General features: G+C 41.2%; 1 protein-coding gene across 4 annotated transcripts in view; it reads left to right on the forward strand.

The window, feature by feature from the left end:
* Positions 1 to 18,233, forward strand: part of SHC3 (SHC adaptor protein 3) — a 91,913-nt gene that overhangs the window by 29,821 nt on the left and 43,859 nt on the right. For all 4 annotated transcript variants that reach the window (XM_048850313.2, XM_048850312.2, XM_048850314.2 and 1 more), the window contains one exon: positions 8,240 to 8,310. In XM_048850313.2, coding sequence (XP_048706270.1) covers positions 8,240 to 8,310 — 71 coding nt within the window. The remainder of the gene's footprint in view (positions 1 to 8,239; positions 8,311 to 18,233) is intronic.

The following is an 18,233-nucleotide window of genomic DNA, read 5'->3' on the forward strand; positions in this document are numbered from 1 at the left end:
ACAAAAATATCACGACTCGTTTCATTAGCAATCAGTATAGTCACCCTTTCCTGGGCTTCAGCAGGTAGGGTTATGACTCCACTGGGGACCAGCACTCCTTCAGGGAGCTCTCCTCCCATTGGCTGCTCTATCATTGCTAACGTCCCTTTACTGCCTTTCAGACAGGTACTCATGACAAGCACTTCTTGCTCCGTCCTTGCAGGCACTACTAAGGGGGTTGTGCCCGCGTACTTCAGTGCCCCAAGCGGTAGCTCAGATGTGTCCCTTTTAGCGCTCTCAATTTTCCTATAGGCTTCAGCACAAAGCGTATGGATCATCAGGGTATTCAGGTATTGGTCCCCAGCCCGCCTTCTGCAGTAATCCGCCAGTACCTTGAAGAGACTGGAGTTGGTTCCTATCAGCACAGACACATCAGAAGTCCCTTTAGGGTCAGGGCATATTAAGGCAGCTGTGTCTACCTCTTCTCTTACCCCAGCAACCTCCTCTGGGAATTCCAGGTGCACGATGACATACCCTTGGTAGGGGTATTCATCCATGCTGAGGCCACACAGGCCAAGGCCAGTCAGTGGCTGTATAGGCAGGTGCCTAAGCATCTGTTGGTAGAATGACTGAAATATAATAGTCACTTGAGATCCAGTGTCAAGCACTGCTTTACACTCCACCCCTTCGATCCTCACCTTGACCTCTGCTCGAGGCCCTATCAGTCCTGCAGGGATCCCAGCTGGACAGTCTTTTCTGGGGGAATCTTCAAATCCTGCAGACCTGGGGGGTCCCCGTCCCCAGACCCTTTGGCAGCTACCGGATCTCTCCCAACTGATCCTCAGCTTTCCATACACTAAGGAGGGGTTTTCTTCATTACGGCACTTGGCAGCACTGTGTCCATCCTGACCACATCGGTAGCAGAAGAATTGACCTTTCCCCCTTCGCCTGGGGGGGATGGTGGCTCTAAGTGCGGGCTTCTCAATCGCCACAGTTTGAGGCTTCTTATTCCTGGAAGTCTTAACTCGGTCAACGGTACTTTGCAGCTCAGCTATCCGTTCTGTCAGGACCTGCATTTGTTGGGCAAGTTCCTCTCTGGTGCTCACCATCAGTACACTGGCCGTTTGCAGTGGTATTGTGCTGGCTGGATCCGATGTTTGGGCTTCCCAAAACTCACTGGCAGCCTGCCTTTCTTCCTCCTCTCGGACCTCTTTTATCAGCTGGGAGTAACTTGGGGGATGTTCCCGTCGTTCTCTTAGCTGGAGATGAAGTAGAATCGGGTTCTGATACTGAGTTCCTCTTACAATTTGAGCCAGTCTGGTCTGATCCATCTGCTCAGCAGTCACTGCTCCCCTCATGACAGCTCTCTGAAGCAGTCTCTCCAGTCTCTGTATGTAGGCTGAAGCCTTCTCGCCCTTTTGTTGTCGGGAATTAAGGAACTTACAGTAGCTGTCTTCAGGGCCCTCTACGCTCCCAAAGTTGTGTTCAAGGGCCTCTAGGCAGTCTTTCACACTGACCCCAGGGTCAATGAGCTTCAGGGTGCGAATCACATCTAATGCTGGGCCGCCAAGGCTCTCTATAAGACATCTTCGCTTTTCTGCATCTGGTACGGCCCACTCTTGCAGCATTTCAGTGGTATGCTCTAACCAGGGTTCAAACTCCTCCTCCCCAGCAAATAATCTTAACTTACGACAAGAGTCTGACTCAGCATGGGGCAGCACAACCTTTTCCAATATTTGCCCCAGAGCTTTTGTCCAATCATCAGCCGAGGCTGCAGCCTCTGAGCTAGAAGCTGCTGAGCCAGGGCCCAACAAACCTGACATATTAGCCATTATACAAACAGTAATTTCCTCAAAATATAAGCACAAACAAAAAAATATAAATTGTTTCCCAATGTAGTGGATCACTCAACAGGTGCTTGCGAGGGGTACTGACCCAGGCGATCCCGGACGAGCCCCCAAAAATGTAACCCTTCTGCCCGTCAGAGTTGGCAGCAACAAGGGCCGGGTTCAATATCTAGGGGTTCCATTCCAATAACACAATGCAAACCGGCTCGAGCCCCCACCCAGTGACCTGGGACAAATATATACCACCCCCGCTGGGCGCCTCCAAGAGGCAATACTTCCCCTCTCGCAAGCACATAGTCTGAGTGTAGCAAAAGCCTTTTAATAACAGAGAGAAACAATGGGGCATTATGTTGGGGAAACACCACCAACAGGATTCATAACACAACCCATGAGCAAAAAAAAAAGAACCCACCCCAGGCAAATTGGGGCATGCCCTTTTCCCTTTGGTTCTTGAGTCCAGCAACCCCAAATCACCCAAAGTCCCAAAAGTCCAATGCCCCAAAAGTCTCTGTCCCTGGTCAGGGCAGCCCCAGAGTTCGAAAGTTTATCTGCGGAGCTTTACCTCCCAACCTGGGTGGAAATGGGACGGGGGTAAGAGGCACCTTACGTGATCTGAAGCTGACTGCCCCATAGCTCCATAGCGGCACTCCGCTCCGCCAGCCGCCCCACAAACTCCTTCGCTCAGCTGCACTCCGCTCCGCCAGCCGCCCCACGAACTCCTTCGCTCCGCTCCACTCTGCCAGCCGCACACTGCTCCGCATCGAACTGCTTCACCAGCCGTCCCGCAAACTGCTCCACAATATATCTTCAGGCTCCCCCACTACTTAACACAACACTCAGTGATTTCAGCTCTTAGGTGAATTCAGCTTGTAGTAGGGAAGCCCCAGTGCTGGTGCACTGTCAGCCCAAAGTGAGCTCAGCAGCCTATAACTAAACTTCTAATGAAATCAAAATTAGCTCTGATATTCCACAGTGGAGAGAGGAGGAAGTGCAATTAGCATGTAAGGCCCTCACCAAGGGGCCCATGCCACCAAGTATTAATACTTGTCCCCAGCCTCTCTCCATTCACACAGTTTTGGAACCCATGACCCTTGCCTAGCGAGTGCTACTTAGTTGATGGTGAATCCCTCCATCATAACAAAAGGCCACGTACAGTTCCAAGCACAGTTCCCATAATCAGGGTAATAACAATTTATTCTTCCTGCCCCAATAACAGAGACACTGGGGACCCCCACAGCAGCCAAAGTGACCATTTGAGCAGCTATGGTCTCATTCTAGGTGGGGTGGGTGTGCCTATGCAAATGAGATCGGCCCCTGAAGTTCTTTTCCACAACTTGCCACACCTCACCACCAGATGTCAGGGTGGAGCTCATCCTGACACTGCTTACATCAGCTTAGATACATAGGGAATACTGCAAGTCTTACCATTTTGCTTTTAGTAGTCCCCATGATTTTCTATTACCATGCTGGTTTTCTGTGATTCAGGAAACGTCCAGTCATCTTTCTCGATTTTTCCCTTTTAGGTAGTTTATAAATAGATAAGCATCAGTGTATTGTAGAATCATCAGGCATAATTTGTAGAAAATAGAAAAACAAGTCCATTGAAGTAAGATACGCTACTTTATCGTTTGTTCCTACAGTGCCATGTGCTTGTTAATTTACACCTCAGAGTTTGGTTCTAAATAATTCCAGACACTCCTCAATATGCTGCACCAAAGATCTTTAGCTGGTGTATATTAGCATAGCTTCATTGAGATCAGCTGATTACTTGAATGGGTTTTAGGTGTTTGGCCCCCAGGAAAATCAAGCCACCTACAGAGGTATCTGAATATAAATTTAGCACCTTAACTTTATGCTCTAAAGCGTGAAAATGTTGTTGTAGGTGTCTGGGTTGCACATGCAAAATATGTGGATACAAACAGGTCATGGTAGAAACATGAAGTTGGGGTCTCAAATATATTTTGCATTTTTAATTTTAGGTGGTTAGGCCAGATCCTCAGTTCGTGTAAATCAGTGTAACTCCACTAAGTTCTGTAGAGCCTGCTCATTTAGAACAGCTGAGGATCTGACCTTTAAAGTTTGGCTTCATATTTGCTGACACCTTTTGCATCAAGATTTTAGAAACTTCAAAACCCAGAAGGTGAGATACAAGTGAAGTGAAAAAGGTTAAAAAAAAAATATTGAAACAAATCTATCCTCCAAACTGTAGTTTCTTATACTACAACAACAGAATCAACCAGCTCACAGTAGTCACTCAATCTTTCATTTTACTCCAAGCTACAATGACGCCAATAACATTTTATAGAGAAATTAAAAGACAATCTATGCTGGCATATGAAAACAAATAAACTCTCTATACTTGTATGCTCCTTTATAAGACACTTTGTCAAGATTCCAGATAATGTTAATAGCAACATAATAGGGCTGTCAAGCGATTAAAAAAATTAATCGCAATTAATCATGCAATTAATTGCGCTGTTAAATATTTTATTTATTTAAAAAACGTAAATAAATGTTTAAAAAACATTTATTTAAATATTTTTGGATGTTTTCTGCATTCTCAAATATATTGATTTCAGTTACAACACAGAATACAAAGTGTACAATGCTCACTTTATATTTTTGATTATAAATATTTGCACTGTAAAAAACAATAGTATTTTTCAATTCACCTACAAGTACTGTAGTGCAATCTCTTTGTCATGAATGTTGAACTTACAAATGTAGATTTTTTTTTGTTACATAACTGCACTCAAAAACAAAACAATCTAAAACTTTAGAGCCTACAAGTCCACTCAGTCCTACTTCTTGTTCAGCCAATCCTCGGACAAAAATGTTTGGTTACAATTTGCAGGAGAGAATGCTGCCCACTTTTTTTACAATGTCACCTGTAAGTGAGAATGGGCATTCGCATGGCACTATTATAGCTGGCATCGCAAGATATTTACGTGCCAGATGCGCTAAAGATTCATATGTCCTTTTGTCCTTAAACCACCATTCCAGAGATCATGCATCCATACTGATGATGGGTTCTGCTAGATAACGATCGAAAGCAGAGTGGACTAACGCATGTTCATTTTCATCATCTAAGTCAGATGCCACCAGCAGAAAGTTGATTTTCTTTTTTGGTGGTTCAGGTTCTGTAGCTTCTGCATTGGGGTGTTGCTCTTTTAAGACTTCTGAAAGCATGCTCCACACCTCATCCCTCTCAGATTTTGAAAGGCACTGCATATTTTTAAACACTGGGTCAAGTGCTGTAGCTATTTTTAGAAATCTCACATTGGTACCTTCTTTGTGTTTTGTCAAATCTGCTCTGAAAGTATTCTTAAAACGAACATGTGCTACGTCATCATCTGAGACCGCTATAACATGAAATATGTAGCAGAATGCGGGTAAAACAGAGCAGGAGGCCTTCAGTTCTCCCCCAAGGAGTTCAGTCAAATTTAATTAACACCATTTTTTTAACAAGCATCAGCATGGAAGCATGTCCTCTGGAACGGTGGTCAAAGCATAAAGGGGCATATGAATGTTTGCAATACCTTGCAACACCTACTACAAAACTGCCATGCGAACACCTGTTTTCACTTTCAGGTGACATTGTAAATAAGAAACAGGCAGAAGTATCTTCCATAAATGTAAACAAACTTGTTTGTCTTAGCAATTGGCTGAACAAGAAGTAGGACTGAGTGGACTTGTAGGCATTCAAGTTTTACATTGTTTTGGTTTTGAGTGCAGTTATGTAACTGTGACAAAGCTCTGTCCTTGCTTCCGTGGGTCCCACGTTTCCTGGTGGATTTCGCTAGCCTTAGAGGCTCACAGTGACCCTCCATGTAACCCTTCTTTCTCTAGAGACAAGGGTCACAGTCTACTGAGCCATTTTCATCATAAGCCAGCAAGGGAGGTGAGGAAGTTTATCCTTCCTTGCACAGTCTCTGTTGTCTCCGAGTCTCAGTGATTAATCAGGGGGCAAAGGTGGGGTGGCAAGCCCAGGCCCACCCTCTACTCCAGGCTCCAGCCCAGGGACCCTAATAGTATCAGCTATGGTAGCTGACCTTTTAGAAACATGACATGTACAATTCCCTGGGCTACTTCCCCCACAGCAGCCCTCACTTCCTCAAGCTCCACTTCACCCTTACCTCAGAGCCTCCTTCATTGTGCCTGATATGGTGTGTACTACTCAGCCTCTCCAACAGCACAACCTCCTCCCACAGCTCCTGACATGCACACCCACCTGACTGACTGGGAGGCTTTTAACTAGTTTCAGCCAGCCCCTGGTTGGCTTCAGGTGTCCCAATCAACCTAGCATTCTCCCTGCCTTCTGGAAAGTTCTTAATTGGCCCCAGGTGTCCTCATTGACCTGGAGCAGCTTCCATTTCACTTAACCTGGTACCAGGGATTTGTTTAGCCTGGAGCTAATATATCTATCTCCCACTAATTTTCTATAGCCATCTGGCCTTGCCCCGTCACAGTAACAAAAAAAAAAAATCTATATTTGTAAGTTACACTTCCATGATAGAGATTACACTACAGTACTAGTATGAGGTGAATTGAAAAATACTATTTCTTTTATCATTTTTACAGTGCTAATATTTGTAATAAAAAATAATAGTGAGCACTGTAAACTTTGTATTCTGTGTTGTAATAGAAATCAATCTATTTGAAAATGTAGAAAAACATCCAAAAATACCAATTGAAATTTATTAAATATTCTATCGTTTAACAGTACGATTAATCATGATTGTTTTTTTTATTGCGATTAATGTTTTTGAGTTAATGGCATGAGTTCACTGCAATTAATCGACAGCCCTACAACATAATCCTTTAATCAGACATTCATACAAAATTCTTGATTAGACTTTGGGACACCCATCTATCCATTATTCCAAAGAATGCGGGCCTAATTCTCTACTTTGTTACACCAGTTTAACACCAGCATACCTCAATTGACTTTACTGAAATTACACTGGTGTAAAAACAGTGTACTAGAGCAAAGGGGCAGGCCTGTTATCTATAGATCTCTCTTTAACTATGTATTTTTTTCAAAAAATCCGGTGGATAATTGTGCACTTAATGTCCATGTGCTGAGCAGGTGTTTGTTCATGCAAATAACTAATTATAGAAGTGGATTCTCCAGTCTGCTAAGGCCACTTTACTGCTTGTGCAAAGTAGCTTTAAACTGGCCAGAGATTTGCAGTGTATAATTCCCCCTGCGTAGGGGGAATTTATAGCCACCTCCCACCCCTGCTTCCTTTGCATTCCTAGCGTAAGAGGGAGGAGGTGGCGTATTGGGCTGGGGCAAGGTGGAACTGTGGAAGAACTGAGTTCTGTCATGCTCAGTCTTCCACTGGTGGGATACAGGTTGGATCTAATGGAGAATCAGAGCATCTATGTCTAACTGGTCACTTCCACATGGAAATACCTGATGTGGGTTTATAATAATTTGAGAGTTTTTCATGTACAATTATATGCTTTGCTTTCAATCAGGACCGTAATACTTTTTTGCATTTGTCTGAAAGTGATTGGCTTAGCATGACCATTTCCTATAACAGTTTTGAATTCCACCCGTTTTATTTTTTTCAGTTAGATTTCTTTTTAAAACATGATAGCAAGGCAGATTGTATTCAGACAGCCACGTGCTAGAATCTGCTTGAGTAAGATATTTCTAATTTTGCAGGATTATCTTTAGAACAATAGATAGACGGCTGTCCATATGTCTTTTCAGGGGTTTTCTGAGCTGAATTTGCAATCAGCTGATTAAAGGATGAACATGTTGCTTTTCACATCATCTGGTTTATAAAGAACCCCATATCTGTGACCATAAAATAGTTAGGAGTTTGGGAAAGGGCAGATAATGTGTACATCCACTTATTGCAATGGCATGTGCAGATCAGATGTTTGCACATGCAATACTCAATTGTCTTTCTCACTGACCATTTACTCTTCCAAATATCTGATTTGGGGTATAGTTACGTGAAGTTGTATGCCTGACTTTTTGATAATCTGGCCCATAATATATGGATTTGTTTATAACAAATTGATGATAAACATGACAATATCTTGGCATATGTTTCAATTTAACCCCTTTTTATATTGATTTTTTTATTTGTACTTCTTTGCATATCTTCAAGCTTAGTAAAGAATATGAATGTGAGTGAACTACTAAGTAGTACATTATGTACTGTGTATTATGATGAGATTAGGCATAAAAAGATATGTTGACTAAATTGTAAATGAAATGCAGTATTTATAGAGCAACTCTGTGATCCAAAGAACCTAGTTATGAAAAGCTAGCTTACAAACAATAAATCAGATGTAAAACAAAGATTGCACAGTAACTTTTATTGATTGTTCCTTCTCCTAGAGCTCAGTAATGTGTGTAATACATACTTTATAACTTTTCTTTCTTCCTGCAGTACTTGGGATGTATAGAGGTCTTACGCTCAATGAGATCTCTTGACTTCAACACAAGAACACAGATTACAAGGTAAGACTTTTTGCAAATAAATTCACATAGTTAACTCTTGTATTATCTCCAAACAGTCAAGCATATGACTGGAGAAGAGCAAATATGTAACTGAATGTTTAGACTCTTTGGTCCCATTCTTATATTTTGCATTTAAAGGTGGGCATCTTACATTAGTGTAGCTCCAAAGGGACTTAGAGTCTTTTTCTGCCTGTTCTTCTGCCCTTTCAGGCTGCAATTCAGCAAAGCATTTAAGCATGTGCTTAAGTACATTACCATTAAACAAATATTAATACTTCACTGAATAGGGACAGACTGCTGAATTGGGGCCTCAAGGCTTGAAATTCTAAAAAGCCTTCAGGAATTTTGTGTGTGTGTGTGTAATTTTAATTGTTCCTTGTGAAACTACAGAAAAGAAGGGTTAATATTTTTAAAAATTAAAAATCTATAGTACAGAAAATATAAATAGAAAGAAATCAGTAGAATGGTAATAGAAACAAATACAAGCCTATTATTCTTTCCAGAGAATCCATAATAAATAGTACATACGTACACATATATATACTGGGTTGACATTAGAATTTCTAAGCATAGCTTTTTTTAAATTAATCACTAAAAGATGATACTGCTTTGAAAACATTATCCATGAATAATTCTATTTATAAAGAGATTCTTTAGGGAGAAATACAGCAAATGTTTGTTTTTTATACATTCTAGTTTTAGGGCCTGATCCCATTCACTTTGAATCAGGCCCCCCAATGTGGCAAGTGTCTTCTAGCATTTGATAGTACAGCTTCCAAAAACCGTAGCCAAATCAGGCAGTAAACCATTCTGTTTGTTTGAAAAGGAAAAATATAAAATGGGATTAGTGGAGAAGGCTGTTGCCTTTTGAATTCAGGGAAATGGGTTGTGAATGGTGTTCTGGAAAACACCTCCCAGTTTCTAGTGGTCTATCTCAATCAAAAAGAAAAGGAGTACTTGTGGCACCTTAGAGACTAACCAATTTATTTGAGCATAAGCTTTCGTGAGCTACAGCTCACTTCATCAGATGCATACTGTGGAAACTGCAGAAGACATTATATACACAGAGACCATGAAACAATACCTCCTCCCACCCCACTCTCCTGCTGGTAATAGCTTATCTAAAGTGATCACTCTCATTACAATGAGTATGATAATCAAGGTGGGCCATTTCCAGCACAAATCTAGGTTTTCTCACCCCCCGCCCCTTTTTTCCAAAAATCACACACACACAGATTCACTCTCCTGCTGGTAATAGCTCATCCAAACTGACCACTCTCCTTACAATGTGTATGATAATCAAGGTGGGCCATTTCTAGCATAAATCCAAGTTTAACCAGAACGTCTGGGGGGGGGTAGGAAAAAACAAGGGGAAATAGGCTACCTTGCATAATGACTTAGCCACTCCCAGTCTCTATTTAAGCCTAAATTAATAGTATCCAATTTGCAAATGAATTCCAATTCAGCAGTTTCTCGCTGGAGTCTGGATTTGAAGTTTTTTTTGTTTTAAGATAGCGACCTTCATGTCTATCTTAAAACAAAAAAACTACAAAAAAACTTCAAATCCAGACTTGTTTCATGGTCTCTGTGTATATAATGTCTTCTGCAGTTTCCACAGTATGCATCCGATGAAGTGAGCTGTAGCTCACGAAAGCTCATGCTCAAATAAATTGGTTAGTCTCTAAGGTGCCACAAGTCCTCCTTTTCTTTTTGCGAAGACAGACTAACAGGGCTGTTCCTCTGAAACCTATCTCAATCAAAGAATTCATGATATATCTGTTATGAAACTAATACCTCTCGTGCTTGGATGTTCTTGTAGACTCCACGGACCAGATTCAGAGCTCTTGCACATGGGTGTAATTTCAGTGACTTACAAGAGTTGCACCTGCATGCACCAACTTCAAGTTTGCCGCCATGAGTAAGACTACACTGCAGTTGGAAGCTCACTAAAAGTAGCACCATGGCTGTTGTGACTCGAGCTCTCAAGCCTACCCAACCCCCTGGGTCTGAGCTTAGGTGGCTAGCCAGAGTCTTCGCCAGAGCCACAACTTCGGCACTGCTATTTTTAGCATGCTAGCTTGAGCTGAACTAGCATGAGTCCATCTACCTGGACTGGGAGGCTTGCTCCCAGTCCAGCTGCAGTGTAGGCATACCTTCTGAGTCCTTTAACTGGGTGCTCAGATACTATGAGGGTGAGTGGAATAGAGAGAGATGACAGAACATTATATTTTCCTGTCAAACATTCTAGGCCTTAGAAGACATTTGAGAATATTTCTTATAAGCTGTCTTCGTGGTCTCTGTCTGTGTTTCTACAGTATTCACAATAATGGCCTTTTTAAGCGACTTCATGCCAGACAGAATTTTAGTGCTGACACAGGTGGCACATTTGTACTTACCACTTGGAAAGTTAAGTGATACTGGCTTATAAAACAATTTGTAATAGTTGCTTACTTTGTTTTATATCTGAATATGAGCCACTTGTTGGTTGGTGTACACTTTCCTTGGCTTAGCATTGCTTTTTTCTCCAGTAACTAGTTTAAAGATCCACTCTGTCAGTAAAACTCAACCAAATTTGCCAGTCAGAAAGCAGTATAATCTGTGGTCATTTTTACATGCAAAATGTCACTGCTCCAGTGTTCTCTGAGTGCATGGTTATTTTTGGCTTTAACTGTGAAACATACATTTGGAAAGTGACGTTTTTCTGATGAAGTTGTAGCATAGCTGATCACATACTGGGCACTTCCTTGGCTCATATTCTTTTGACCACATCTAAAATGTAAGAAAAGTCACAGGCAGAAAACCTTATGTTGCTTGGGGTTTCTTTTCTTTTCCTTTTTTTTTTTTTTCTTTTTTTAAAATGATGCCACACAGACTCACTCCTCGGATTCATTCACAAGGTCTAATCCAAAGTCCACTGATGTCAGTGGGAGCATCTAGTTATAATGCAACCTTCCTGGCTGGCTGTAAGCATGGATTGCTCTTGCTTTAGTTGATGCCATTTTGGTGTGAGGTGTCCTTGCAAATCCTATAGACTTGAAAGAAGAAATAGCTCCACCTTTGGCCTGACATAACTTCTGACATCAGGTAATGTTTAGTAAGCACTCTAGAGGCCAGTTTGCGAATATGAGCCCAGTCAGAGTCTACAGGATTCTGGAAACCTCTATTTCCCGGGGCCATGCTGAAGGCTTGGTGTGCATGGACAGTAGCATAGTCACTCCCTTTCTAACATTACATCAACAGTTGCTCCCACAGCAGTACCATATCTGTCATTGCACACTCCTCTTCTCTGTGGGCAGATTTTCAAAAGATTTCAGCTCTTACAATTGGGGCCAGATTTCTGAGGAGCTCTGCTCCCATTTAGGCATCACCGTAAGTGGCCACACATTCAAAAGAGATGAGCTCGTTTGAAAAATCTGACCATGTAATTCCTTCCCCCTGACTTTTGCCAAGATCAATAATGAGTAAGGAGAGAAGAGATTCCCGAGGACCTGATCACAAGATTAAGGGGCCAAGGAGTAGCTTTATCTGAGGCACAATAACCAAGAGCTCAAAACATTTAAATTAAATATGTAACTCAGTTATTGCACATTTAAAATAACACAATGGGGTGGAATGGGGAGTGGGGGGGAGATAAAGTTCCTGGACAAGCCATCAGGTTAAAAGATTGTGTAAATGTCATATTTGATGTATATTGTTCAGGTGTCTAGAATTTATCTTTGGGCCAGATTGTGACTCGTTCTGTTGGCAAACTTTTGCTCACCTGAATAGTCCTATTGAAGTCTATGGCTTGTTTGAATAAGTGCTCATTATGATGGTTGTAAAGACTCCACAGTCTTGCTTGTAATCAAAGGAAAACAAAGTTGTAATTCACAGGGAGGTTCTGTTGATCTCAAGGGCAAAAATTTCTAAAGCAGCTTTTAAAATTGTGCCCACGATGTGACACATCTAAGTTTTTGTATATGCAAAATTATATATATTTGTGCATACCTGCTACATTGATGCATGCTTGCGGAGAGGAAGAAAGCTTTTTTAGCCAAACTGCAGAACTGAGTCAGACTCCTGGGTTCTATAGGTTCTGGCTTCTTGTCTCCTGGGACACACCACTTAATCTGTTTTGACCTCACAGGGTTGTGAGACTAAATGTTTGTAAAGTGCACTGAAATCTTTGGATGGAAAGGACTGTAGAAGTGCAAACAATTAATACTGGCTGAGATTTTCAAAGCTGCCTAATGGATTTAGATGCCCAAGTCCCATTAGAAATTAAGGGGACTTAGGTGTCCAAACTCCCTAGAAAGTATTGAAAATCATCCCACCTGTTATTATTTAATCAGTTATTTAGATACACAAATCCAAGTGTATGCTTGGGCAAAACCAAACACATGAAAAACTGGCAACTTTTGAAGGCCCAAAGTAAATACGATTTGCTTAGGGGTCTTCCTTCTCTTAAGGTCACTCGTAAAAAATATAAGGTATTTTCACTGTTTTGCTTGGCGCTTTGTGTGTCTAACACTTAACTTGAATTGTTTATCATTCTTAAAAATTAAAATGTTAAATATTTTAATAGTTAATATACTTTCTATGTAAGTGAAATCAATGAACAGATGCTTCCCTTTACCATGCTGTTAGTAGAAGGGTATCAACAGTTTCAGTGTTGCCCAGAAAAACGTGGTGGTATATTAGTCTGTGGCTATGGCTTATGGAGAAATGAAAAGGTAAGTATAAATAGTATGAGATTTTTCCTTGATCATTGTGAAATTTGAAGTTGCCAGAGGCTTTTACTACAGAACAAATGTGACAATTAGAGTGCTATTGTATTGTCACTTGTGAACCTATTCTTTTGTAATCTCCACATGAATCTTTGAATTTTTAAATGGAAGTGCAAGCAAAAGTGTCAGTAGGTATAGATAATGGTAAAATAAAAACTATCTGAATCCACAAATTGTATAATTAACTGTGCATTGGCAATTCTTGGCACACACCTGAAGTAATGCTAACTTGCTTGGGCAAAGGAAAGAACAGAAGTGTTTCATTCTCAACGTAGAGGAGGAGCCAGACAACTGAACTAACTGCAGCTGGCAACTGGTCCTAAATTCACCATGACTCCTTCCACCATCGCCACTGAAAGGGACCATCTTTAAAGTTTTTTTGGCCAGCCCATTTGTGTCCTCAAACTTTTTATTAAAAAAATATTCAGGTAAAATATTATTGCAACACGTGCAATGTTTACAGTTCATCTAATACACAAGTGTCTACATCTGTGTGCTTACCGTTAAATTTGTTACATTATAATGAGCTTTAGCTACCATGTTGCATGCACGGACCGAATTATAATTATGTTGCATGTACAGTTTTTCATACTACAGGTATCTGGATTACAAACCTGCATGTTCTGTGTTGTTGTTAGCTAATTGAGTGCAATTACTTTAGTGCATGCAGCGTCTGAAAGCCATCTCACCATACTGAGTGAAACATTATGTTGCATGTTCCGTTAATAAGTAGATCCCCATAGCGGAATAACTTATATTAGCGATGGGCCTGAATACAGTCCAGATCCTAGTCCCCCATGAACTTTGTGGGGATAAGGTGCTCAAACCCTGCTCACAGCCCAGATCTTGTGGTTGGACCCTCCCTTCATAAGGGGCTGAACCAAAACCATAAATACACACTTTTCCATCCATTCCCCCTGCCCCGACTTTTGGAAAGGAGGTGTTCAAAATCCAAATCCAAGGTACAGAACTAGGTTCAGGCCCACCACTAAATTGTATTGATGACGTTTCAATTCATATAGTATTTCTTTACATATTTTGTATTCTTTACAGAAACTTATTGCCAGCAAAGATCACCCGGAAGGAAGACATTGGGAGGGAAAAATGGCTCCATTATAGCGTATGAAGAAATTTAGGTAACATGTATTTATTTCAAACAATAAGTCTTATGTAGTCACTGAATTCCCCCTCACCCCTCAGCTATTTGAAAAATATTACTTTTGCTTGGAAAGCACCAGTGTTCTATAGTTTACCTGTGGTTAATGGACCATGGATTTTGCCATCTGGATGGTACTGTAGGGGTGTGTAATACATAGACTCAGATTGTAAGTAACCCCAGCACACCTGTGCATGGACAGAGGGTGATCAAGAAGCTGTGCAAAGGGAGAAAATCTACACAGGGGCGAGCTCTGGGGAGCACAGGGACTGCTTGCTATTACTCCCCTTTTCAGGGCAGGGAGGAGACAGGGCTGTGCTCGTAACCTGTAACAGCAAGCTGAGTAGGAGAGCATCTGCCCCATTTTTATGCAAGGAGGAGCTTTGGTTCTCCTCTTGGGGCAGTGGAGCTCCAGACAGACTGCCCCCTCCTCAGGTCTGTGACTCAAAAGTTACTGTCTAGCCCATGCTTTACATACTCTGAGAACCTTCAATGGATAGCAGATTAGTAGTAGTAGAAGTAGTAATTTATTGTTAATGAGTTTCATACCAGGAAATGTGCCCAGTAGGTGAATAACTGCTACTCATATGCACCAGAATTATGAATAATACCTGGATAATTAATTTATAATACCTGACACTCATGCTTAACAGAATAACAAATACCGATGGGGGAATAATTTACATCTGCCCACTTAGCTCCCATAAAGTAGCATGCAAATGTGTTGGAACAAACGGGCTTTTTAATGTGCTTTACATTGTAAGTATCTTTAATTTTAATTTATTATTATTAATGGAAACATTTTCAATAATGTTGGATTAATTTGATCTATGGTAGTTCAACAATAATGAACAAAAGAGGACAATAATAACTTATTAAGCCTGGGCAGCCTTCCCTGTCTCCTTTTTGCTAGCCTCTGTGAGTAAGAAAGAGCTACAGAGAGGACTGGGTTGGGAGAGAGTTGAAGACAAAATTGCCAGCTTCATGTCTTTGGCAACTCTCCTGTGGATGTAGCTGCACCCTATATTATCAGACAAGAGGTTGATGAACCTGAGCAGTTCTGTTGGCTTTTCTTAGCCGAGATAAATAAATTCAGTTCAAGAATAACTGTCTTTGTACTGAAGTATAAAATGCAAAATGTGTCCTGTCTGAGATATTGATTGTGTGTGTGTGTGTGTAAAGTTTGGAGTTTGTGGCAACTGTGGATTTAGCCAGAGGGAAGCAAAATAAGTGAGACTTCTCAGGGCTATAAGAGAACATCTGGGGACTCATTTCAGTAGTTAGTGTGAAGCAGAGGGGTTTTAGTCCTGCTTTTAAAGGCAAATCTCAGTGCAAAGTTAACTGTGGAGTCATTACTTGACAATTAGGAGAATGTCAAATTTTTAACAGCAGATGGGCCATGGGACTGCAAACACATGGAGAAAACCAAGGTGCAGGGAAGCTGAGTGACTCTTTTTTACACCATGCATAATTAGTCTGTGGAACTCATTGCCACAGGATGTTGTTGAGGCCAAGAATTTATCAGGCAGTAAAGAAGGGATTGGACACTTATATGAATAATAAGGCTAGCCAGTTTTATAATCACTAATCCAAACCCAAGAGATTTTGGAAGAGTTGTAAAAGCTCATGCTTCAGGATTTAAGATAATCTCTAGCAATTAGTGGGAGAGTCACTTGGGGCAAAGATTATCCCGTATCTGTCTAGCAAGCGCTCTGAAGTGACAGGTGTCTGCTCTTAGAGACAGGGTACTAGACTAGAAGAACTTTAGATCTGATCTAATATGACAATTCCTATGTTCCTGTGGCTACTGTGAGCCGATGGCTGAGCTAGGAATAGTTTGTCTTCTGTGTCTCAGTCCATTGTCCTGCCCACTGGTCTACACTTCCAGAGGCCATGCTGGAATAGAGAATGATGGCCTGCAAAGGAGGCTCGAGAATTATGGCTTCTTAACTAAACTGATCTAGACTTAGGTTCTTCCTTTAGTTCAGGGGAGGCCAACCTGTGGCTGAAGAGCCACATGCAGCTCTTCAGAAGTTAATATGCGGCTCCTCGTATAGGCACCGACTCCAGGGCTGGAGCTACAGGCGCCAACTTTCCAATGTGCCGGGGGGTGCTCACTGCTCAACCCCGGCTCTGCCACAGGCCCTGCCCACACTCCACCCCTTCCCGCCCCCTACCTGAGCCTGCTGTGCCTTTGCTCCTCCCCCCTCCGCCCCAGCCTCCTGCATGCCACAAAACAGCTGATTGGGAGGTGCTGGGAGTGGGTGGGGGCTGCTGACATATTACTGTGGCACTTTAGCAAGGTACATTGGTAAATTCTGGTTCCTTCTCAGGCTCAGGTTGGCTACCGCTGCTTTAGTTTGTTGGCATCACTGAACTTATCTTCCAAAAACAATCCCTAAATACAGGGTTTTGCACACACTATTTATGTACACTAAAAGGTGGGTTTTAGAAGCTTGTTTTGAAAATGTACCCCTTCTAATGGCAGAGCGTTTAGAGTCTGTGTGATGCTTAAACATAATGGGTGTTTTCAGAAATATGCACACAACTGTGTGCACAAAAATGAAGTTGTCTAATTGGCATGTACAGTTGCCATAGCTGTGCACAGAATCCAATATATATATAGGCTCCTAAGATGCCAGTTAGGTGCAAAACTGACCCTGTGTGTATGCAATTTTGTGGTTATAAATACAAATTAGGTGTGTAATTGCATGCACAATTCCGAAAATCATAACAGTCAGACTTTTTAACTAGCTTATTAGAAGTAGGTTTTAACAATATGTAATTCTCTGTGCTGCTGGTGTATAAAACAGTAGGATGTTCTGGAGCTCATATTAGCCTAAAGACTTCGGTTTTATAAATCTGCATTTTATTCACATTTTATGTGGAATTTAGTAAATATGTGACTAGATTCCCACAAAGGCTTGATAGGAGTGAAAGGTACTGGTTGTGCTAAGATCTTCTGCCTGGTGTATCGCTTAATAAATATGCATCTATGGAAGTTCAAAAATAAGTGAACACCACTAAACCAAATCAATGGGTGGTAAAAAATCTTTGGCAGTGAAGGGATTAAAAAAGCATCTAAGAATTGTTGACGCAGGGTGCTCTGAAATAGCACTAAGGCTTGAGTACACTGACTTTTGTCATTGATTTAGAAAACACTTTTCAAATGAATATAGAAAACTGAGTGCAAGAGTATTCTGCCAATGCCCTTGAATTACTATTGTGTAGTTCAACATACATCTAACCATATGTTATGTTCTGTAGCTAATCATTTCCAAAGATGTATTTCTCATTAGAGTTGATTACAAAGTCCTGACTGTGTATAGTTTATAAAATGTGTTAAGGATAGAATGGCCAGCTTGTTTTTGTTTTCCCCCTTACAGATCTGTCACACATAGAGAATCCCACATTGCAAGAAACAAACTGAGAAGCTGAAGGGAAGAAAGAAGAATGGTTTTATATCTTCCTGTATAAGTTCACCACCATTTGTCTGCCATATTCATCACCACCAACTTATTCTATAAATCCTCCCCTCTGCTCCATGCTTTCCGTGACCTGGAACAAGTTGGCTAGTTCACATTCCTCTTCTGTGAGTTCACTGTAACCATTTCACATCATTAGGTCCTTTCACCCCTTGTACAAGCAGCTCTGCTCCAGGATTATTCTTTACACCATTTATATCACGAAACCTGTCCACTATTCTTTCCTCATTCTCTTCCATACTCTCAGTTCTATGTTCATTAGCTACTTTTTCATTCCCACCTCTATCAAACCCCACCCATTTGCCTCTCTGCCTTTAAAGCACCACTAACTATCATATGTGAGCACCAGCCCTTAAGGCTTCTTAATCCTCCCTTAACCACTTCAAACACTACAAATTTATTGTGCCTGTTTTGTAAATGAACAAATATTCTGATTATTAAATATATTTCTGAAAGTTTACTTTTGGCCTCTGTGGGATTTATTCAGAATTAAGGTGTTAATATTTTAATATAGGC

The sequence above is a fragment of the Caretta caretta genome, chromosome 5 (genome assembly GCF_965140235.1).
Source record: "Caretta caretta isolate rCarCar2 chromosome 5, rCarCar1.hap1, whole genome shotgun sequence".
NCBI classification, from domain to species: domain Eukaryota; kingdom Metazoa; phylum Chordata; order Testudines; family Cheloniidae; genus Caretta; species Caretta caretta.